The 25,374-nt window shown below is 42.0% G+C and overlaps 1 protein-coding gene across 2 annotated transcripts in view; it reads right to left on the bottom strand.

Annotated features, from left to right (window-relative positions):
- The window catches only part of kcnip4a (potassium voltage-gated channel interacting protein 4a), a 108,758-nt gene that overhangs the window by 61,816 nt on the left and 21,568 nt on the right, over positions 1-25,374 (bottom strand). Inside the window, exon 1 of one of the 2 annotated variants that reach the window (XM_069705153.1) lies at positions 20,626-21,145. The exons of the other annotated variant lie outside the window; for it this stretch is intronic. Within the exon in view, the coding sequence (XP_069561254.1) occupies positions 20,626-20,710 (85 nt within the window). The 5' untranslated portion in view covers positions 20,711-21,145. Of the gene's footprint in view, positions 1-20,625; positions 21,146-25,374 lie in introns of those variants that run through there. 2 annotated transcript variants of the gene reach the window in all.

Raw genomic sequence — 25,374 nt, forward strand, 5'->3', positions numbered from 1 at the left:
ACAGTGATATTTCCTTGAAATACAAAAAGAGATTTCTGTTTCTGCTCGATATCACAGAGAGAGAGAAAGATAACAAAGAGATGCAGAAAAACTACAAAGAGATGTAAAGAGACAAAAAAAAAGGGACAACAAGTGACGCAGACGTTTTGCGTCTCTTTGAATCTTGATGTGTTGCTCCTGCGTTTGGGGCCCTTTTTAAAAGTATCAGCTCAGGAGCACATTGTCCAATAATTAATTCATGGCGTCAGCTTCGCCTTTCTCTCCCTGTCAAACTCCCTTTCGCTGATACTTGTCAGGATGATGCAGTCATGTGGTCTGCCTATTATTATTAATGCAACACACACACACACACACACACTTCGGGCTATCCTTTAGTGTACTGTCCTTCACATTCACTGTGCGCCTCCTCTGCTTCCACCCACCAACCGTATATGACAAACATTGCAGGTGAATACATTCCAGCATTTCTGCACTCGAGTGCTCAGCAGCAGGTTTTTCAAGGTTTCAGCTTTTACTCAGAACACAGTGTTGTTTGGAAACCAGCCAGCTTCTCTGCAATAATGCAGCTAACTTCAATTACGCCGTTTGCCTGGCTCAGTTATTGGAACCCACACTGCATGTTTACAAGTGCAGTTTTAATGTGACGCCACCTGAAACTGCAGCCAGCGCTGTTTACCATGCATTCGTCACAGTGGTGCAAACGAACACTACTCAAGTGTTAATACATCCATTTTCAGGGCACAGTACAATTTAGTTCGGGGAATTTCCAGATGACAGAGTGGAACCCTTTCAAATACGCACACACTGACGTCGAAGAACACCCTCTCGCACACATATACACATCGATCCAAGGTGAGTTTTCCACTCAGATTTGTCTGCGCTCTGGGGAAGAGAGAAATGGTGGAATGGGGCACTTTTAATGCAGTTAGGGGCCGCTGCACCGTGTCATCCATCTAGTGAAGGACACACATCAGTCTATGAGCCCCTACTGCAGCCTAAACTCACAGCCCATCATCTTCTCAGCTCTCAAGGAATGACCAGAGGCAGAGGAACCAAGCAGGGTTTACACAGGAAGAAAGTGCCCGTCTGAGTTCAGAAGAGCAGGAATAAGGACGGGACTGAGGGACAGCGGTGTCAGTGATCCTGATACCGGTCGAATTAAACTGTTTGGAGAGAGCGTAGCAGCTCGGCATAATCCAAATTAAAGCGGCAACTGATTTCATCATCCAGTGGTCTGTTAATCCGTTTTTCAATTAATCTATTAATTGTCTAGTCCGTTAATATCAAACAATACTAACATGTGTACTTCACAATCTTCCAGAGCCCTTCCAAAAAAAAGAGTTTAATGTGGCTTGTTTTGTCAGAAGAAATTAAAGCTATGTTTAATTACAATGATATTGACAATAAAACAGCAGCAAATCTGTACTATCTGAAAAGCTATCAGCAACAATATTTTGGTATTCTTTTTTTGATATATACAGTACATTAAAAAAATAAATAAATAAAAAATCACCAAATGCATCAGATAGACTGCAAACATAAGTCTGAGGGGAAAATGGCTAAGCATTACACTGACTTTAATCACCACACTTTGCGTACTTTGATGAGCTGAAGTGCATACATTTGCACAACTTTGTTCACTACCCCTGATAAACCATCATCGTGTGAAACTGTCCTGTTCGCTTCCAGGATTCATTATTTTGAGATGGTTGTGCCGAGATTCGTCAGGAATTCGTGTATTTACATAAGCGGACAGGTTTACAACCAAGATAAAGTGTCTCCTCATATTTCATCCCTAAACCACAGCCCCACCTTTCTGGTGTGGGGTGTCAGGGAGAAACACACACACCTGGAGTGACACCGAGTTTACAGACATTTGCTGGCAGCAAAGTTTGACAGCACTTCAACAGCAAATTAAATTGTCACAAGTTTGATCATGTTCTTCTCGTATATTACAGCCATAAGCAGACAGCCCTTTAACCGGGGGAATCACTGTTTTGGCAGGTGTCTGAATCGCTGAAGTATCCTTGAGGCAATAACTGAATCCCTACCAGCATTAGTGACGCCGTGCAATAATCCTGACATCCACAAAACAACACAGCAACTCCCGTTCTGAACAGACGTCAGTGTTTCATGATCACTCGCTGCCTTTGCTAAAAAAAAAAAAAAAGGGTTAACGTCTGGATCAAACAGTGCAGGCTCGGCAGGCATCATAAAATCCCATTACATGGTCAAGCTGTGGCGTCACAGAGCTGCTCTGGATCTGAGCTCGGGGTCAATAGACAATCGATTAAATTAATTTCCCCATCTTCATAGCTCGGCAACAGAAATTGACCAAATTCATGAGAACATCTGAACAGATATAACTTGATTTGTCTGGCAGGCAGTTTAGCTTGATTGAATGATTTTCATCTTATGGAACAACATGCACCAATTATGCGAGAGTACAACTTTTTAGTTAGGATGTTTTAAAGTCTTAACGAACATTGTGAGCAAACATAAAGAAATATACACACAGATTTCTAGCTGGATAGAAACAGTTTATACAGTAAGCGTCTGTGGGTGCAGCTCTGTCTGTGGCTGAACAACTATGCAAGACGATTCATAAAGCAAATGCAAAACTTAGTTAGAATTTATAAGAAGGGTGCATGAAATTAGATCATCATTTCTCACAGCATTCAATCAACTACTGAAAATAAATTGAGATTACTTTAATCTTTTAAAGTATTCAGCTTTTTTCTTTTTAGTTTATTTACATTTAGCGGTAAAACAAAACAAAAAAAGCCCAATTGGCTGACGTTTTCCTCATTTAAACCCAATTTACACCCACGTTTGAGGGCACAGTTGTGGGTTTCTCTAGAAGAGAATCAGCTTTAACAGTTGAGTTTCAACAGAGCCAGCCTTTTCCCTTAATAAACATGGATTTACACCAAATTCCCACCTCTAAAAAGATCCTTCATAGCAAGAGCTGCTTTAACGCCTGCAGGATTGTAAACCTTTAAGCTCAGTCTTTTTATTCTTGCCCTCAGACATGACTTTCTCATCAATTATTCACATTCTATCGTTTGCTAGAAGTGGGGAATTGAATTTAAAACCAATAAAATCCTGGTTCTAACACAAATCATCAGAGATGTGCAACAGAAGGTGAAAAAAGGTGAGGGCCAAGTTTCCCTAATGTAAGTAATGAGTCTGTTTATATAAAACAACAGATAGAAAAGATGGGCAACTTGTGAAAAAATTATGAGAACACAACTGTGTTGATAGTTAATCAAAATCCTGAGTGTTTTGCATGCAGAAGATGGTGTACAAGGCTCAGGGTTAGATGAGAGGAGGCATGCCGAGGTCATGAATAAGAAATCAACAGAGGCATTCTCACTGATCCCATATAGAATAAATCTAACAACGCAAGTACAGTATGGGCTCAACTTAACAGCAGGGTGAGGAAACTAAAGCGTCTTGTCCACACTCGGCATCAGCTCTACTCCACTCTATTGGTACCAGGTACTTCAATGCAGCCTCATTACTTCGTCCAGTGAATTTGAAAAGTTTGGTCCCTGTAGTAGCTTGGCTAGTTAACAGTGGGTCAGGATGCCCTGTGTTGTGCACACAGTAACGCAGGGATTGTGACGAATCTCTCTGACCAATCAGTAGTCTGCAGTGTTTTCACATCACCTTTTAGTATCGGTGTCAGCGCTCTTGCAACCTTGATGGAGGTGATACTAAAAATAGTACCAGGTACCATCCACAACTTTTGGAAAACCCCCCAAAAATGCGAGTACAGTAAAGTTGATATAATGTGATGACAGATATGACCTGACTGACTGTTTGAATGCATCACTTTTAAACACCTTTGAACTAAATGTAGTAGAACGTACTGTATCCATTGCATCTTTTTCTTGGGCTGATGATGGCAGACAGATGCAACCCACACATGCACAAGTCCCCTAGAAATGTACAAGTATTTTTTTTTTTTTTTTGCACTGCTCTGTGAAAGCAGAGTCTGCAGCAGCCCACTCTTAATCCCAGAGAAAGGCGCTCTAAAGTCTGTAGTGACCGCCAGCGAGGGAAGAAAAGTCCTGACAGTTTTGGGTTGGGAATAACTCGCTCAATGTCAGCTGTTCACAAACAAATGCATACATGGATAGCATAAAAACATCATACAAATACTGAGGTCAACAAGCATGCGTGAGTGTGCTGTACATTTACAAAAAATAAATACTAATATAAATCAACTTTCAGTGCCTTATTTTGATAGCCATTATAACACTATGGTTGACTGATCAGACTTGCAAAGCAGGGGCAATCAGTATTAGCATAGGTTATAAAACATCGGTAGGCAATCAGAACAGCAGCATGTGAGGTGACTACAGAGTGAGACTGCAGGAAAGTTATGTTCCTCCTCTTAGGATCAAAACTATATTTATCGTGGGATTTAATTGCCTGACAGCCCAAATTAAGCTAACCTGCTCATCATGACGTAGTGATTTGTGTTTCCTGTCATGAAAAAAACTTCTACACCCTGGAACCTTTACGAACTCTAAATTGGCTTAAGGACATTTTAAGCAGACGGCACAGACTGCCTTTTCAAATCAGCAATTTACCTTTGAAACCCTCCTCTTCATCATTATTCCAGAGCTTTATCAACCTGACCAGAGAGTCTATTTTAGCATGTCCCAGCCTGCGCCGTTCAAACTCGCTGAGCACATTGATCGTTTTTTTTAGTTTTTTTTTTTAAAGGACAAGTAATTGTGGGTGAGTGGTGTGCTCTGATTGCCTCTGGGCTTCTTCAAGACCAATTTGTCTGCTTGTCACTTGAGGGCCGGGGCTCAGAACTCAGTGTGGGGCAGGGAAGGAGCCCAACGGGAAATGTGATCTCCTCTTGACGAGTTGAGTGCTTCCGCTTTCTCCGTTTGTGTGCGTTTTCTTGCCGTGTTGGGTGTATTTTGTGTGTTTCTGGGCACTGACGACTGAGCGCGAGACCCCTCTGTTTGAGTTGCAGGCACTTGTTGCTACAGAGCTTAGTGTTCAGAGAAGCTATAGAAATATCGTCTTTCTCCAAGTAAACGTATTTGTTAGCTGTGGGAAAATACGTTTCATGTGTTTGACAAATATATTTTTTGGAGAGAAATTCCAGATTGAACAAATAGCACAAGAGGATCTATTGATTTGTGTTAGTGTTCGCTATTCTCCATGTTCCAGAGAGAATTAACACTATGACTTGCCCAAGCAGATCACTTAATCAGCATAACCTCCTCAAAGTACAATTCAGCATGCCAATACTATCCTCTCGTATATCACGTCAGCACCATGACGATCTATAACAAGCTCATCTGTTTCAAGCTAAATGGAATCACATCGGCATCGTTCTCCAATAAAAACGACACGCCGCAGACACCTCCGCTGAAAACCATCACAAAATATCGTGGAGCATGTTTAGTGGAGAAATCATCACTTATACGGCATCTTCCCTCTTCGCAACGTTTTCTGTGTGGTTGCTTCGGGCTCCGGATTTAGCCAGCCATTACAGAACAAGGCCCATTTTTCATGTGTTAATAGGCGTCCTCCATTAAACATGAACCTGGAGGTACTATCATTTAGCTTGGCGCCATCACTTCCACAAACCAGCAGCAGATACTACAAGAGATACAGCCTCTATGACACTCACTGATGAAAGGATAAAGCTTTAGAGGGAAAGGGAAAAAAAAATATTAAAAAAAAACCCCAGAAGAGCACATTCAAAGCTGTTCACATTCAACCGCCCGTTCTCTGCTGCGACAAGGCTGGATTTACCACTAGGGAGCCTAATTCACCTCACTATGTCTTTCTCAAGGTGAGAAGAGACACTTCCTCCCAAAAGCTCTCCACACACCTTTTAATCTTGTAAATCATCTCTGAACATTTTGAAGATCAAATTTCATATAAATTCAATTAAAAAAAAAAAAAAAAAAAGTTTTATTATAAAGCATGTCTAGGTATAAATGCTGATAAAGTGTTAAAACGCTCAGTTCACAAATAAAAGCTCACATCCCATATTCAGCAAATGCGCAGTTTGGATTTCCGTAAATTGTGATGTCACAAACTCACCCTCATGCCACTTGTACATCCTCAGCACGACCTACTGTCCAACCTTGTTATGTGGAAGAAAACACTAAACGGTCATTCTGTCTGTTACAAGACTGAAGAAAACCTGGGGTTGGCTGAAGTGTGCATGATTCAGAAAAGAGTCAGCCAATCAGAAGAGAGGGTCACTGACATCTACGCACCTTTAAGACACTGACACAAACAGCCTGTTGTTAGCCTGCACCAGGGAGAAACTTAATAGACGAGGTATAAAACTATACTGAGATGGTTTCTGACACTTAAAACCACCAAAATATCTTCCTATGGATATTAAGACTGCATATAAAAACACCAGAAAAGTGTAAAATATGGGACGTTTAATGATCTAAGTTTTTGAACGCTACCACTTTCTCTTTAAAAAAAAATACCTAGTGAATCAAGTGTTTTACACTAGAACTATAAGATCCTGAAATGAAAAATGAAACCAAATTTTGCAAATTCATCTTTCATATTTTTCAAGAATTTACCCTGAAATCATCAATAATGTTTGAGTAAGTAATTTTTGATGTGTCAAAGAGACTTAATATTATAATTACATTTACGAGGTGGGGATAAATACAACTAACAATGAATGCTAATGTGGCTGTGTTCGTTTAATGTGTACACGTTCGTCATACCAACCTTATAAGATGTTAATTTGTAAATGGTGTGTTGAAACTTTGTTGTGCTGTGCCAAGTTGGCAAAAAAAAATATTATTGCAGATTTCATATTGTAATAAATTCAGAATATCATATAATGTAGCTTTCAAAACCAGGGAAGGACATTTAAACAAGACCATGACACGACTATCAGCAAAGTTCACAGATATCTGGTACCTTATCTCAGTCGATAAATCAATACACTGCCGAGCGCTACATCTATTTAAATGAGGAGTATGCAGCAAAGTATAAAGTCAAGTAAAAACAGATTTCGTAGCAAACCGGTTACTTGCGACTAAACCTTTTCATGATACCCAACCAAAACGCACGAGTGTCTGATTACGCAGACAATACCAATGTGAAACGTGGCAAAGAAATCCAGCCTGCTCCTGTACCACGCTGAAACCCCACACCGCTACCCCTGCATAACAGACAATATCCACCTCTCCCATGAGGGCCTTATCTTCGTTGAAACTTTCCATCAGCACACTGCTTCAGTTGCAGCCATACTCTGAGAACACTGGCACTCAATATTTGCCTTTTATGTACTAAGTCATAGCTCACCAGACGGTCAAAGTCAAGTGACAGACTCTAAATCAGAAAGCCAACGATGAGTTAAAGCAGAACTCTAATAAAAATTCATAGAGAAATCTGAGGTGGGAGAAGTTAAAAGTATGCTAATTTGATTGAAATGTGATTCTACTTTATCCAGAAGTTTCGCAATAAATCACGAGATCCTACCTGACATCATTACAGCCAGTCTAAAACCTAATACAGCAGACACATGCATAAATGCATGCAATACTCTGCCATGTAGACATTTGTCATAAAGTTGCCTCTGGCAGGATGTCCTATATTAAAAAAAAAAAAAGAAAATTGTAATACAAGGCGTGTAAGTGAAATATAATCTTAAAGACTGATGGAAAAAAACGACATGCTGTGATGTGATGGTAATGAGGAACGGACTTGGTTTAATAAATTGCTACTTTGTTGGGTACCCCACTGCTGAGACCTGATTCAAATGTCTTATAGATTTCTCTTTAATGGCAGCATGCCTTCAACACAGCGGACCACATGTTGGCCTCTCTGCGAGATCAGACCCAGGGTTATATTTATTTTATGCTGAGCCAATCAGGAAGTCTATACAAACCGTTGTGGGCGCGTGCACGCTCGCAGTGATGAGTATCCACTGAAATTATGCAATTAATCATAAAGTTGCTCCGTACGACATTAATTTTGTATCATAAAACATAGCAACATGAAGCTCATCCATCTTCTGCAGCATTTCAATAAGCTAGCTGCATATATGCAGCCATTAACTGTCAAAAAGCTGCTTAATGGTTGTGTGATGGAGTTTGTTTGATGACTATTCTCTCTTTCCAAGAATCTAATGTAATTACATGTCTCAGTGTGGTGGAAAAGCTTAATTGATTGTATTTTTAAACTTGGTTAGGATCAGAAGAATCGCGCTTTAAAACAAAACTCCACGTTTTTTTCTGGTTTGACTTTTAATTAGAAAAGCAAGTTGTGAAAAAGGGTATTTGTCAAATCGGGAGTTATTTTTTATGTAATCATTTTCACAACTTAAGTGTCATTTGAATGTGAAAGCAAACTCATCACCTTTGAAAAACTTCATGATGAATTCCTTTATATGCACGTCTATTCTGTGATGCCTGTTTTCACCGACTCAAATTCAAACGTTTCTGTTTTCTAGCGAAGGTGAGTCCACTGTAAATGAACTAATGTTTGGATATTTTACATAATTGGAAAACCCTTATTTCCATCCTGCATTGTTCTTCATGCAGGTCTGAACACACCTAGAAAAGTTAAACATCATCACAGTCATCTTTTTGTGCATGTCTCCCACATCTGACTGAGTTGCAACGAGATGCAGTCATATAACATGATTATAAAGCAAAGCAGTTGATCTGACCCTGAAGGCCAGTTTATGCCAAAGCTCTGAGTTTGTGCAGTGGCACCGTCCCCATCTTTCTGCCTGGAGATAAACTGTTTAATCTCAAAGATGGGGACAGTCAGGAAACCTTTTTCTTTGATGATGCACTGCAAACGGTGCACCTTGCTTGTCCCTTTCGTTTCATGTGTCTCCAGAAGCTGAACAAACGAGTCAGCAGCTGTATTAAGGAACAATTCACATTAAATATGGATATTTCCTTACTTGTATTAAAAGCTGTCAAGTTAAAAATGTATTAAAAGCATTATTTTACTTTCATTACTTTTGCTCTGTTACCATTGGCACAAAGGAATGGTTGGCTTCTCCAGCACCTCAGAGAATTGTTTTTTCTGCCTCATTCCCTGGCATCAAGTGATACACAAAGGACACAAATGGAAATACGGGAAGCAAATATTGCTTTGTCTACATCTCTATTTTCTACTTGAGCTTTTTATTCTCCGCTCCACTGACTCCGCTTGTATTTACTCTAGCAAAACTCAGATTACCCTTTTTTTTCTCCCCCTACAAACCGGAAGGTTTTCTTTTACTGTCTAAAGAACTTCTGGCCGTGCACGACAAGACTGGAACCACCAGGCAGAAGAAAACACATTCAGCTACACAATCTGTGCTGTGGATTCCGTTTTTTTTTTTTATATAAATATCTTGCTGCTTTAATAACTTTCAAGAGTTGTTAAGTCCTTGCCAAAGGTAACAAAACTGTTGTGCAGTATTTTGGCTTCTGATTAGCCTTTAAACTCAAATATCTACAACTCCAACTGGCCTTCAATTCATTTTCTCACCAGTGTGTGAAGCAACATGCCCGGACACAGTTACTGTCACAGATCCATCCACAAATACCTACCCGTTTGTCTTTAAGCTGTTTAACCTGACAGACCAAGGCCTAAACTCATGTGACCTGGTCAAAGCAGTCTATCAACAGCAACAAGGTAACTGTCCCTGAGATAAAAAAAAAATACACCGGCCTGGCAGAAAACCTGTGGCATTGTATTCAAATGAGCACCTCTTAAGGTTCAATGTTTTTAAAAGGTACAGATTACCCCTGGGGGCATGGCGGTTCTTTCCCCTTTAAAAATGTATACGGCAAAGATGGTTTCTAGGACACCTGAATCGATATCATGCTACTCAATCGATGCATCCATCACTGAAGCCATGTAATCCATTCTCAGGACAATAAACAGAGCTAAATCTTCCTCAGTAATCCAATATCAGTATTTGACGGTGTGTGTAACCTCAGATATGTTCGTATGGTGGAAGTCTCACTAGAATCAGTTAAAACAGGACACACAGGGTTGAGCGAAAGGTTCACATTTCCTTTGGGGGCACGGTGTAATCACAGAGGAGGAAGGAGGAAAAATAGGCCAATGAACCTAAAAGGAGGGACCAGAGCAAAAAGGGTGATCCATCCTTATTAGGTACCAATCTCATGGATCAAGCAGCCAGTCAGAGGCACAACAATGGTCAGGCAGATCTGAGAAGCAGTGCACAAGAGGAGATAGACCTCTGCTGTATCAGCCAAAGCTCAGAGCTTGCAGAGGCAGAAGGACTGTAAAATGGCAAACACAAATACCTTTCCCTTTGTGCTTTGCATTTAAATTGAATTTGCGATGGCTTCAGCAGTGCATGGAAAAGGCAGGAGACTGAAGAGAAATTCTAAATGACACCCTGCCTCCACAGAGGACGCTCCGTTGCTCGGCATGTCGTACATCACCTTCTCTCCTTGTCGCTACGTTTACGCGCCGAGCTGCAACCATTTAATCTGTATTTCGCAGAGTCATACCTACAGGAAAGGTGAAAAGTTGTCTTACCGGCAAGTGTGGCTAAAACTGTAGCAAGAACTGGAGTTTTCACATCATTAAAGATATTCTGATCAATCTGGCACTGTTCGAAATTTGGCCACCACACACACACAACAAAAGACTCAACTGGTGGTCTTTGAAGCTGCTGTTCAGCAAAATCAGTCCAACCAATTCATCAGGGTGTCCAATCTCTTCCACACAGCAGGTTGAAGTGTATCCATCGACTGTAGATCTGAGAAAGCCTTGCAGACAAAAATCACGATTCAAGATGCAGCATGTGTGAGGCTGCGTTATTGTTTTAAGGTCAGACAAATTTGCCAGATGTCTGACTGAGATGAAAGCTGCTCGTTCAGAGTGGCGTGCAGGGGAAGGAACCCTATGCAGGATTTTGACAAGAATAGAGCAAATGTTGATTGTCAGAGCTGTAACGGATTACAAAGAGATGTAATGAGTCACTGCTCTTTAAAAAAAAACAAAAAAAAAACAGCCTGGATAAGTTTTAAAATGAGTGACAACTGAAAGAAAATCCAGCAGTTGAACTAAAAAAGCAGATATGGTAATTGACATTTGGCTTTTACGGTGTATTGCACTGGAGATGTAAACAGCATTTTTCAATGAAAACATCCCCGTTACTCTCACAATGATTCAGACACAGAGACGCCTTTCAAAATAACAGACAAGTTCTGACCTAAGCACCCATACAGACAATGGTGGATTCTGAACACTGCATCATTCTCTTAATTTTATCCGAGCAACATATTCAAGAATGTGTTCCCTCAGATTTGAGGACACATACAGAGACACACTTAAATCCTACTACTACTTCCACCTTACAAAGACTAATGAAGCGAACAGAAATTACGCTACAACACATTACTTGCCTCGTTCAAGTTAATTGATCAAATTAATTTGTCTCTTCTAATGGAGGCATGTTAGCTGCCTTATTATGCTTTAACAGTGACGTTAGGCGGGCGAGAGCCCTCCCGTTTACACCAGCCTGCCGCTGACACAGAGTTAGCCAGGTAAGTAATGGGGCCGGGGGTGGATCTGTCTGCAGAATGATGGAGAAGGAGCGCCATTTTCCGCATGGCCATCCATGACGAGCTCCGCCGGGGAGAGTGAGTGATTACACCGGTTTACAACAGAGGTGTGGGGAGTCGATTGGGGTGGGGGGTAGTTGGGGGCCTTGTATAGTGGAGATCAGGGATTGTGTGTTGAGGATAGGAAGCAACATTCTGGTCACACAATAGCACTTTATCCCCTGCACCCTGCAACACCCACAGCTCAGCTGTCTTTATTGCAAAACCAGAAAATGATTAGGCGAGTTAATATTCTCCGATTGACCTCTGGAGCAGCTGCGGCTATTCAAATTAAATTGGAATCATGCAAATAATTTGATTATAGTGTGGACAAATAATCCCAAAGCGGAAAAATAAACAAGACAACGAGGAAATGTATGCGACGAATATATCATTTGACTGAAGCTGACCTTTTTGACAATTGTCATTCAGAAATTGGACACTAACTTTTCACACTGGTACGTCTCGGATGCCAATTGCATTGTGGTATATAATGAAAGTTGCACACACTCTCTCCACAGGACTGTGTATATGTACATTGCGTGTGTGTACACTCTTTTTTTTCTCCTCATGCCCTCTTTCATTGGAAACTTTTAGTCATTTACCACACCAACGTGAGATGCTGACTCACTCCACAGTGACTTCATCTACCCGAGGGTAATTAAGAAGGAAAACGCTGCTTACCCAACCTGCATTTATATACGACGCTCACACACATTGTTTTCCCGACACAGTCTAGTTCATTAACTCGGTCGCTGAAACAAAAACCCTTCAAGAAATAATAGGTTTTGTACAACATCATTATTACCTGTCCAAAACTGCAGGGAAAGCACTCGACAGCAACATTAATAATTACACCGAAACATGAAGCCCTGAACACAAGTTTGATCTCGAGTCCAAAAGAGAGCGCTGCATGGGGAAAATGTCAAAACGTACAGTTTGAGGGAATAACTGTCTGTCATTTACGTCCCACCTCGTATCCACCTTTTCATTTCTTCTGTTTATCCAACCGTTTGACATTTTGCGCAAACCTCCGCTTTCGGTGTGGGGAGATTGATCTGTTTGAAATTTCAATCTGCAACCAATCAAAGAGGACATGGAAACCATTTGAGAACAGTCATTTTCATCAGTGGATCCACGGAGTGCCTGAGGAAAATGAAAGATGAAAAAGAAAAAAAAAATACAAAAGCCCAGATTCCTGCGGGACAGCAGCAATAAAAGTCTCTCAATAAAATATGCAGTGCTCAATATGAGAAATTCGACTTTCACTTTCAGCCCTTTCTTAGACATTACTGACGCTACTGCAAAAGTAACTGCGCAAATGAGCGCGTATTACGATACTTGGCTCCTCTTGTTTCCCTCGAGTCCAGACTCTGACCCTCAAAGGCGCATTGATTTTCTTTTGTTGGTGGGGATCTGGAGCAGGGCTGCAGTCCCAGTAATTGCGAGCTAACGGTGCGTGGAGAGGACGTTGTCTCTGGTATCGCAGAACGTCTGGGGCAGGAGGTTCACTTTTTGTGAAAGCACAGCCAAGTCAGCTGACAGTTGGAAACATTTGAAACAAAGAGCCTCGACGGTACCTTAAATTCGGTGATTATGAGTGCGAGCGGGGAGATATTATGAGCAGGGGAGGAGGAACGGGGACGCAAAGCAGCGAGCAGGATAATATGGACAAAGAAAGGGCAAAGCAAAAGGAAGGTGATAGCCGAGGAGGGGAAAACTTTTTAATTTAAATTAACAATAGTAATGGCCACTTGGAGGAGAGTCAGAGCAGACAGGAAGAGCCCTTCGGTAATAAACAACTCTTTGGGGAAATAACAACAATAAAAAAGACAACTAATCCACACCAAACAAATTACAACTCCTCGTGACATCTTAAAGGCCAGTTTTGTGTTGGCAATTCTTTACTGTGACTTCACTTTGGTCCACTGACAGTCAGTCCTCACATCGACATCAAGCCGAATCATGAAAACTTTGTACCAAAGATTGTTTATGTGTTTGTTGTTGTTTTTCTGATACCAAAGCATTGGAGTTGAATTTCATGCTCTATTCACTCATAGACAGGAGCTTGTAACGCAGCCATGCACATCAAAACTAAAAATAACCCAGCCATTCCTTCCACTCAGGAGGACTCTCGTTTACCAACATTAGTGCAAATGGGAAAACTGATTACTTGCACTAGCATGGGTGAATTTAAATGGACAGTGTCATGGGATAACCACAGGCCAATGTACAATGCAAATACAGACAAATGTGGAGAAATGCCACCTGAAGGATCGGCGGATGTTGCGGCGGTGACACAGAGCTGATCGATTCAGGCAGAGAAACCATCAATTTTAGAGTCAGAACACCTGAACATGGGAAAACACAGCCCCTCGTTCATTTGAATCAGACCAGATTGACGACACAGTGGGGTGGGCACAGAAAAAAATTAAAAAAAAAAAATGCTGGGTTGTCTGGCAAAAAAGTTGAAGCTGGCTGTACTTGGCTCATTTGGATGGGAAATGCAAAAAAAAAAAAAATAAAAAGCACATTTCAGTAGAAGTCTGTTGGTGTGATGATGTCAGATCGTGCTGTACACAAAAATCCCTTCCCACTTACAACTTTAATCACTCTTTTCAAATACGGTGACATTTTAGTGACAAGCTCATCACTACCTAATTAGTTGCGGTAATTAATAAGGTATATGCAATTACAGGGCTGGTGGAGGACGGAGGAGTTTCTCTGGGTGTTTCCGTGACTACATCAGCCTTGAAATGTGTGTTTTGCAGGGACTTGTATGGAGCTGAAACAATGTGGGAGGGAAACAGGAATGATGATTGAAGCTGGTAATAATTCATGTGAAACTTCTCTCCAATCCCGACCTCAACAATAGCAAGGTCAAGGAATATTACACACATTTAGACTGAAGTAGATGGCGACATTCATTTTCCAGGTCAGCGAGCACACTCTCCCTCTCCTGTTTTACGTAACACTGGGCCAGATTGTCTTGCAGTACTTTAACAGCTCCTGACAGCCCCTCACTCATTTCCAGGCAGGCAGAGCAGGATCCGGGTGGACCGAAGCTGCTGTAGGACGTCAACAGTGAGTTCCGATGATACTCAAAGCCAAGCAATGTGTGTGCGCGCGCCCCACTGAGCTAAAGAATCTGTGCTGCTCTGGTGTTGGACGGCAACACAGCAGCAGAAACCAGAAACCAGACGTGGGCAGGGACGCGGAAACCGAGACGGTCAACTGCCAGGAAGCCGACATGGATACGCGTATCACGGTCAAACGTCTGCGCTCGCCAAAAGGCAGCAAACCTTGGGATAGGGGTCACGACGAAAGGTCACGGTGCAAGGTTAAAAGAAAGCCGTTACCACATGACACTGATACTTGCTCGTCTTTTTCCATTATGTAAGAGGCTTGGCAGAGGGCGGCTTGGTGTCGTGGATTACTACAACATCCTCCATACACCCAGATGCTCGTCAGGTGAATCAAACAGATGCCATGTCAGCGCACCGAGTGTGAAGGGAGACATTATGTAACGCGCTTTTTCCATCTGTTATTGTTTTGCCAGTCTGAACAACATGGAAGAAATGTTCATGTACAACAGATTAACTGTTCCATTGCACAGCATAAAGAGTCAGCGCTATTGGTCACCTCTGTGTTTTTAAAAGACATTCTCAAAACCTGCTGAACAAAAAAGGAAATGAAATGAAATATTGGAACCCGCACTTGACAGTTTTGTTCTGCATTAATATTTCAATGAGCTCTGCGGAGGTTGTTAAGGTCTATGAACTTTGGCAAATTATTACACGAGCGGCACCAACGCTGGCAGCTAATTCACAAACGAGAGTTATTAGCTTTTCTATTGTCAATGCAGACGTGGACTTCAAACACTAGCTGATAATAAATAGCTGCATATAGAATGTTTTACCACTGTTTAGAAAAAATGAATATACACTCATCCGCACTGCAAAGGCTCACTTGTACATCACAACTACAATATACACAAAACCACAGCAGTTCAAAACCAACAGCGTAGAATAGCGACTTGTCTCTTGCCATTCAGACCGGAGGACACTGTGTTGCACAGAGATGATGCCAAACCAACCCGGGTATCAAATATTCAGTGTTTGGTCAGGGATTATGGGCTTTGAACGTGCTGTCCTCGTGGGACAGGTGGAACATGACCTGCTAATAGCCATCAGGAAACCACAGAGAGGGAAACAAAGACGGGCCCTCGCGTCATTGGGCAGGCCCCCAAACATGTGCTCACAAGTACAAGTCAGTGAGTGCTTTTATTTTCTCCGTGTTGTCTTATGGCCGTAGATTGAATGACGAGCAGATCGTCTTAACACGTAGATCACATGAACAGACTTTTTCTTTGCGGTGGAGCAGCTTTTTCATTCTTTGGTGTCGTTGAAACCAGATAAGACTCTTTCAACTTGTAATTACTGTACAACTACAGAGGCCTCAAATAATTTAACATAAATATTCTGCAAATTATTCCAAGCAGCAGATGAAAAGCTTCATTTCGAAAGAGATTTTGCAGGGAGATAGCACAATTAGTTTATAGACTACACTGTCTCAAAGGACCTTGAACTCAAACCAGAACTTCTCCACACAGACAGACAGACGTCTGGTGGGGACCATGACTTCGGGGATGAACTGGACAACGACTGTTTAGGAGGTATGACCCAGGGACAACCTCAGACAACGGGACAGCAACATGTCCAAACTGAAGAAGTCTGTTGAAAGTCGCAGGGGAAAGGATGCGAGTTTCTCTCCGCTTGTGCATCGGTACATGAAGGATCCACACCATAAGTTTATGCACGCACAAATGACAAATGACAAAAGACCTGCACAAATTACAATAACTCACACCTTCAAACTTGAAAATGCCTCTTATTCTGCCCAAACACACAGTCACTGCAAAGTGTTCAGACATGTTTGAAGGGAATGCCCTTAACACTTTTATAAACAGCGGCAGAGATGGACGGGTACAGGCGAGAGTGCACCGAAGCGCATCATTCAGTATTTGTTCAGCATCGAAACAGACATGCGTAGCTGATTAGAATCGCGCGCTCATTAGCTAAAAAAGCAACAAACATTGTAATTAACTCCAAAATTCAGCATGCAGATGATTTTCAACGCCGATCACGAAGGCAGGTGAGGTGACTGGAGGACGTACAGTGTGCACAGCAGTACACCAGCGCCGTCTTTGAGCCTGGTGCGCCTGACACCGGCCACTGAAAAGATTTTGAGCAAAATAACTCTTTGAAAACTAATTAAGCCGTACTTCGGGAAAAATTCACAGCGGAAGATTTTGTTCTCTCAGATCAGGGAGAGGATAGCATCGTCCACAGCTTTTCAGCCATCCTGTGGTGTGTTCCACAACCGACTGGAGCCGAGTGTGAGCGTCGGCCGCCTGTCTCTCGCCTCTCTGCTCTGACGGTTTAAGAATGGGGTGATGAGCCAACACCAGACGCTCAATAACAGTTTATGAATGACTCGCATAAACGCATATTATTTGGGTTGGTCTGTATCTTTTAAAATAGAGAGGTGCTTATGGAACAATTAGTGATTTTCAGACAAGGTTACTGAACTCAAATATACAAAATACATTAAATAAACACCACATTTAGAAATAAACATGATCCCTTGTAGCTGATTTAGCAATACAAATACAAATGTGTAATCATTTGAAAGCCAGACACTGCAATTGTTCAGCATTATAAAGAACAGAGCGAAGGAAGTATTCATCTCTCCTAAACGCAAAACAACTTCATTGACAAGCTGAATGTAACTGCTGAAATCAATACGAGCTGGCTCGTCAGCGCTCTGGCAGTGCACAGAGAGCAACGTTTTCTCTGCTCCAAATGGTTGAGAGGACATGTGCGGTGATGTCAAATGATATGTTTGGAATCAGTTACAAGTATGTGAGCCTGTCCTGATGAGGAGAAAAGGATGATGGGTTACAGGAGCTGACAGCATGACACTCAGGGAAGAAGCGAACGGTTTAGATGTGGTGAAGAAGTCCCAGAAATATCACTCTGATTCAGAGCAAATGAGAGATGTATTGTTTTCTGAAATGCAAGCCAGCTGAACAAGCCAGAAAAGACCATGTGCAAAGCATCTCTCAGCACAACCAAAGGTATGAATTATGTAACAAATAGGTATTGAAAATGTGTCACTAAATAACCCAGTGATAGGACATGTCAATGATCCCGGTGGATACTCTGGTGGACTTGCTCGCTCTGCCTGCTCGTCTCTCACAGCGGCAGTGTTAGGAGATAAAGATTTCCCCTGGTGGGAGCAGCCAATAAGTTTCTGCTTTTCAATGGATTGAACATGTGCTGACATTGCTGTTTGGATTTATAACCTGCACATCTGTGATTTGTTTTTCCCCTACAGTCAGAAATTCAAGGTCTGCTGGGCTGCAGTGGTGGCATGAATAGGTATGGTGGACTTTTGTCTCTCTTAAACACTTTGTGTGGAAGTACACTCACTCTGCTTCGATCAATGAATGATTTCCTGTGTTCACTGAAGACATCAAAAGATTTTTTTTTTCTGGATTCTACCTTCATATCACAGTTAAGGATGACTGCTGTGTAAACAAGGATATTAAAACTGGAACTTTAACATGTAATATATTAGGAAAAAAAAAAGCCAGTGTGGAGGACAATCATTCATGGCATCACATATGTGACGTACAGCTACATCTGCGCAGGTGTCTTCTGTTACATCACGCACATTACCCTCAACCTGCACTATATGTTTGCACTGGCCTTGGCAACTAAGTGATCAATGAAGCAATGACTGTGAGGCTGTGAGACAATGAACATCTCAATTCAAATCCCATGGTCAGCTAACTGACTCCATCCACCATTCTCTTCCCCTGGTCCCCCAAATATGGCCAAGCCAGCTTCACTCTGGTCAAACTCCATTTATATTAATCTGCAGCACACAAGCTGTGTAAAATAAGATAATATGATGTGTTTATAGAGAAATGGATCCACCCAAGTGGAAACTCCCACATAAATGACTGGTAATGGCATTTCATAATGGCATACATCTTCTAGAAATTCATTTGCAGTTATATAATATGTGTCAAAGATAGGCTCTGTGCACCAACATCATAGTTATATGCTGACATTATCTACTTAGGTCAGTGGACCTCAACAGTTTGGATTAATTTATCGAGTTGAATGATGGAGAATAATCTGCAGTACTGCTGGCTTCAAACTAGTCCGATGACATCCGTTTCACTAATAAACCAGTCATACTAATATTACTTCAGACTGTGGTCAATCAAAAAAAAAAATGTCCTCATAAATTTACATGAATTAAATTAGTCCAAAGGGAAATAATGTCCAGCCTTATATTTTACGTGATCAATAATTAAGAAGCGCTGACACTGACAAGAAAGAATACCTCCCCCCCCAAGCAAACACTGTGGCCTGCAGCACAGCACAAAGCAACGCTACATTTCATCAAATGGCAAAGCTTCGAGGACACAAAAGGAAATTACACCAGAATATACACTAATTGTGTTATCATCAGATGGGAATTGCAATCTGACCTAAACGACTTGCTGGTAGCTATGGAAACCAACAGCATCCTCCTCTGGGCAGTTGCTGTGCATGGATTTCTTCAGGCCTGGAATCACTCACATTGTACAGTATTTTCATTGGTGTGATTGGAAAGCTGAAGCCATCTACTTCTTTTATAGGACAGCCCATTGATGGGGCGACTCTACTTGTTCTCACCGTCTCCAAGTAGAAGACAAAGTAGGCCACAGCTAGATGGACATTTTCTCTTTGGCTCAACTAAAATCTGTACAGTATATTGAAGGGGCCATGAGTAGTAAATATACTGTAAATCTCATGTTCACGAGCGTGAGGTAATTCATTGGCATGTTCATGAAAGCACCTCTCTGGGGCTCGGCACCACGAAATATGATAATCAACAACCGACTTGACAGCAGCTCCATTGATACAAGAACGAGAGAGGAGCCACACAAATCGAGGATGTCAATATGCTACGAGAGGAGTCACGTCATCTGTGCAGCTCACCAGAACAAAAACAACACAGTGCACCATGAAGTCCAAGAACAAACAAGAAAAACAAGTTCTGAACGATAGATAGCAATAACCCCTGCTAGTTTGGTGCATAATGTGACTCATGATGTGTGCAACAGTTGCAATTATGACTATGCGACGGCTGGAAATCTTTATCCTGTAATCTGCTGGTAATCCACTATAATCCCAGATTTCATCTTGTTAAACCTATTGATTCACTATCGCTTTTATTAGGAAAGCTCTTGGTGTGTGTGTGTGCGCGCGCACGCACCTCAGACAAAAAAAAACAGTGCAGACGTTGTGATAAATACTGCTGCGCGTGTTCATTTCAAATCCTCCCCTGAAGAAGAAATTGGAGAATACATCTCCGATTTCTTCTTCTGGGGAGGATTTCAGAAGGATTATTATTTCTCAGCCACTCTTGTACTAGATTATGTGATCTGAATGCACAACAACTGATGTAAACAAGAAAACAGGACTACTTGTAAAAAGATCTGTAGGCAATGTTGAATACAACTCTTGAGGTGCTGAAAGCATGACTGCGAGAGTGAGCTGACAGAACCAGTGATGCTCAAATACACAAAAACTGCTCTTTGTGTGTTGCGTGAGATTTCACTGCTTTGCCTTTAGTCCTCCTGTGTTTTTACACTTCCACATGCACGCACAGTCTCGTAAATCATGATGCAGCGAAGGAGATAAATCCAAACCCACTCTGGAAATCCTCACAGTTCTTTAAGTGCGCTTTACGGGGCATACATGTATACACAACCTATGCAAGCTCCATGTGTCATCTGTTGACTTTATAATAAGCTACTTTTATGAAAACGTGAATTAAGGGAGGAGGTATGATTTAACTGCTGAGAAGATAAAACAAAAAGCTCTGCAGGCTCTGGAGAATCACAGCGAACAGAGACACGGGGGTGGGGGGACAAATCGGCCACTCACAGTCTTACCGGTGTTGAGCGTCCCTGTGATGAGTCTGAACAGGTACTGGGCGAACTTGAAGATCTCACGCTTGCATCGTTTCCTGCAGCTCATCTTTGCTCCTCGGAGGGGGTGGGGGGGATGCTGGGAAAGGTCAGCACAAAAGGAGGACTCTGTCTTCAGGGTTACTCAAAAAAAAAAAAAAAAATTAAAAAAAAAATAAATCCAGGGGAAGACTTTTAGTTTGACAAAGTCCCACGACGGGGAAAGTGTCCTTTTGTCTGCTGCTCTCCTGCGGCTGTGTCAGCGTGGCCCTCGTGGCTGCGTGTGACAGGAGTGATGATCATGAGTGAGTGGAGAGCAGCGACATGGGGCTCGTCTCGCGTGTGTGTAGCTGTGTGTGCGTGTGTCCGAGCTCCTCTGTTGCGCCGCTCCGGGGTAAGGCTGTCTGATCAACACGGGGACGTTGTGGACTCTTTTGTCAGGTCATTAATATTTGCTTACCGCCGGTTTACCTCCTGCTCTCTGGGGGAGATGAAGGGGCTTCTCTGTTCTTTTTTTTCTCCTCCACCACCACCACCACCACCACTCACTAATCCTCTTCAGACTTTTCCTGCAACTCCTCTGAGCAAACACTCTGCTACTCTTCTTCTGTGTCACTACAGACTACTCTGCCGGCTTCACAATACAGTGGTCATCCAGCATGTCTGTCCCTCTCCGTCTTTCTCAGACACACAAACAAAAACACACTCCCACACTTGATCTCGTAGTGCGCCTGCTGCTCGCTCTACTCGGCACCATCTGTGGATGTTTTACCCTTACTGACGGTTGCCATGGAGGTGTGGCCTGATTGGCCCGAGAGGAGGAGGAGGAGGAGAAGAAGAAGAGAGATAGAAAGCACACAAGGAGGAGGAGAGAAATAAAGGAGAATTAAGGGGAAAGTGTCCACCTCAATGAATCAGCAATGAGAGTACATTATGGAACCGCCGCCTGATGTGTAGCTCAAACATTGAGTGACAGTAATGGACAATTTGAAATGGGGCACCGTGGGCTCTGGAGACGCACATAAGCTAAGTGGTTGAGGGGGGTGATAAATACACTGCTTCAATTAAAAGTCAAGAGACAGGTGGAGGCTGGAGGAAAATGCCAGGTGACTCAGGTTGGTGAAATTTCATGCAACAAAATGTCAAGGTCAGTCTTAATAATGACTGACAGGCTACGCCCAGCGTCTGTGATGACATTAGGACCAGCCAAGTGCATCATCTTCTTCACTAATTAGCCGACACTGTACCTCAATTGCACTCATCTATCAATGCCAAGCTTTCACATCTGAAAAGCTTGTTATTAACTCCAACCTTTAACTGTTTGCAGTCTTATTACTGCGGTAGAAAACAATGTCAGCCACATTTTTCTCATTATTACATGTCCATCAGGCCGACAGGTTTATGAGGTACAACTGGGCTTGAAAATGCTCTGAAACGGGGCTCAGGCTCTACAGGTCAGTTGACAGAGAGGCAGTTCTATTTTTGGTGGATCCTGCTCCGCGTAGAGACTCTGTAGACTCTGACCTTGGAGTTCTTGTCAGCGCGTTATGCCGCACACACTTTCTGGACAGGAATGAGCAGCGAGGGGATTGTTCCACAGGCAAGAATAAAACTTTTTTTTTTTTTTTTTTTAAAAGGTGCACTTTGAGAACACTAAAGATTTCAACAGCTTGAAGTATTGTGTGAAACTTCTTACTGGGCCAGAGCGGCATAGAGAACTGGTACAGCGTCTCAATTAGGTGAATAATTTACAAGGTACTTGCGGGGCGTCGCAGTGCCTTTGTGACACGATTTTCTTTCACAGACTTTGGCAGTGGACAGAAAGACTTTCAAACCGTGTCAATTATTTGCTAAAAAAAAAATAGAGACTTTTTTTTTTTGAAAGTCTTTAAAAGTCCTGAGTTTATGTTACTATGCCAGTCACACTTTCTATTCTCACACAGCACATATGCAGTTTACAATGACAAAGGGGCAGATTCACCTCTGAAATTCTTGGTTATTTTTGGGAAAGAAAAAGGACTCTCAATTCACAAAGAGGAAGACAACAGCAAGCGTCTCAGTTCTAGCCAATACCTGCTGACTTTATTGCTAACTGCCAGCTAATTATTATTAGGTCTGTTGGCTGGTGGTGAAATGTTGTGTCTGGTTGACTCACTTTGAAAACACTGACTCTGAAAAAAGGGCTGAAAGAGAGAAGCACTTGATAGCTTCATGCTTGACATAGTGTTAAACACAAGAGCTAAAAAATAAAGTTGTTGTCCTCACTAACAGACCATTTTCACAGCAGACATTTGAACTTGTTTTAGCAGTAAAACGACACGTGTAATTAAAAACCTGTCACAGGATTCCATTCAGGTGTGTAAGCTCAGATTCCTGGTGTGCACATTAGCTCACTTATCAGGCTCATTGAGATACTGCAGCGAAATCGAACAGAACCAAAACATATTTGGGTTGCAGGAGTGTCATATTCCCCAAACCAGGACAGATCTTCTCAAGTTTTATACAAGAACCTCTGTATTAAGCATCCAGTATACAACAAAGTGGACATGTCAGATATGAAGGGGCTTTTTTTTTTTTCTTTCTTTTTTATGTAAACATAAAATGACCACTTACCTTTGTGAAGTAATGCCACTTTAGAATTATAACTACGACATCTATTCCTTACTTTTCATTGTGTATATTTTTGGTTTAAGGAGTGCTTTTAAAATGGCATGCCTGGTCATTGGTCAGAGCTTGCATTCGGTCCATACTTTGCAGGCACCGCACTCCTGTTAACCCTCCTGAGAAAACTTAATTTCAACATGTGTGCTTCTCCATCACCTGTCACCTACCTCCTGGTTTCCATTTCTATCCATGTTTCCGATAAACAAATGCACGCCTGGAGACTCTGTAATTTCCACAGAGGCACTTTGGAGCAGCTACACGGCCGTATTTTCAGGTCACACAATGAAAAAAAATGTCCGTGGCAAAATGAGTACAGTGAGGTTTGTCACCTCACTATTTCTGAGGTGAACAGATGGCCTGCTGCTGACTTTTGTGACGAGCAAACGAACACTGACCAAAACACATCATTCAGGTACGCTGCGCTGCTGGCAAACACTGCATTCAAAACTAAAAGACATCTATTTTCCCGCAAGCCAACAAATAACCCACAGATCACTCTCAAGTACTCCCCAACCCCCGTGTTGAGTGTGAAGTGGGGAACAAATCACGACATTCCAAGTCCATATACAGTCAGGAAAAACTCTCAACACGAGTCGTGTTGTTTACCTTAATGAGCATGGTTCAGGCAAAAAGTGACATGGAAGCTGAGGACAAACACAGATGCTGAAAACTTGAGGGACATTTGGTTAAATTTAAAGATGAAAAAACATATCCATGTCATATGTGGAGCACAAGAAAAGGGTTTGCTTGGAAGCACTGAAACAACTCCCTCTATGGCAGGTATTTAATAACTGTCATGTCTTGCTTTAATTAAGAATCAATATAGATCAACAGCAGGATTTTTCAGACCCTATAGACATTAGAAAGAAACAGATTAATCTGAACTGTTGAGTAAAACTTGCCTCATCTTAAGTTATTCTACCATATCTGCAGCCTCGCCAAACACTGTCTTCTTCAAGTAAAAACAATTTCACTCCAACAACAGAGACAGGCACGGCTACTGCACGATATCTGCATTGTTCAAGAAATTGTAGCCTTGACGCAGAATGTTGTGGCCAGACGCTGCTCTAAAAAGGACCCTTGAACCTCCCACAGGTCTTCACTAAATGAAGTGTGGACTGGTTTCACTTCTGTTCCTACAGAGGTATGTACCGTCTAAAAGTCAATTTGGCCTTGAGGGTTGTTTGAAGTTGAAGGGAATCGGTGCAGAGCAGAGTGAAAAAAAATTCTCCAGCTCATTAGTTTTGACATTTTAAAATTGCAGTTAAACAATCTGATATATTTTGCTTAAGCAGAAAAGTTTCAGACCTATGCAGCTCGTGCAGGTGTATCTCCCCTAAATCTTTTTCACTGGCATTTCCCCTATCATCTAGAACATAAAGTCCCACAGAAACTTTTATTTCTTTCCAGACTTTGATGGAACATGAGCTTTTTCATGTTGCACCCTTGAGCAGTGACAGGAGGAACATGAAATAGGCTCCACTGAGGGAGACGTTGACAGATATATTGATCCATCTACAAAACACTGACTGCAGGTGCTCAGGGGTGAGCGCCAACATTAACACGAGAGCTTGTTTACCCAACTGTGTTGAAATCAGCTCGCTGAAAAATTGCATAGAACAGCTTGTCATCAAATATGGGAGCACGCGTGAAGAGCATACACAAACTGCAAACTGTTTGCCTGCTAAATAGCAGCAAAATCGCTGATTAAACGCCGAAACCGCAACACAACTCGTGTTTCACTCTTTAAAGTCAAAATGGATGATACATCGGTACTACAGCAGGAGAGAAACTGGGAGCTTTGGGCAAAGTGGCCCCTAAATTGAACATCAAGAGCTGAGTCACAATCTATAGAGGAGGTATCTGTCATCAGGTGGTGGAGTGTGCTTCACTGCGCTGGGTGAGTGCTCCACTGTCTCACCTTAGCTTGCTTGACAATATCCATAAAAAGGTCCTGAGAGTTGTTGGACTGGAAAAGAACACGGTGGTCAACGAGCCATCCACCGCCTCACTCACAGATGTTAGACTATGAATACCTTTTAAATTATTCAAACTTTGAAGTATTTCGGG

Source organism: Brachyistius frenatus, unplaced genomic scaffold (genome assembly GCF_029030835.1).
Source record: "Brachyistius frenatus isolate BFR_SWC_R1_liver_20210118 unplaced genomic scaffold, ASM2903083v1 Contig_54, whole genome shotgun sequence".
Lineage (NCBI taxonomy): Eukaryota > Metazoa > Chordata > Actinopteri > Embiotocidae > Brachyistius > Brachyistius frenatus.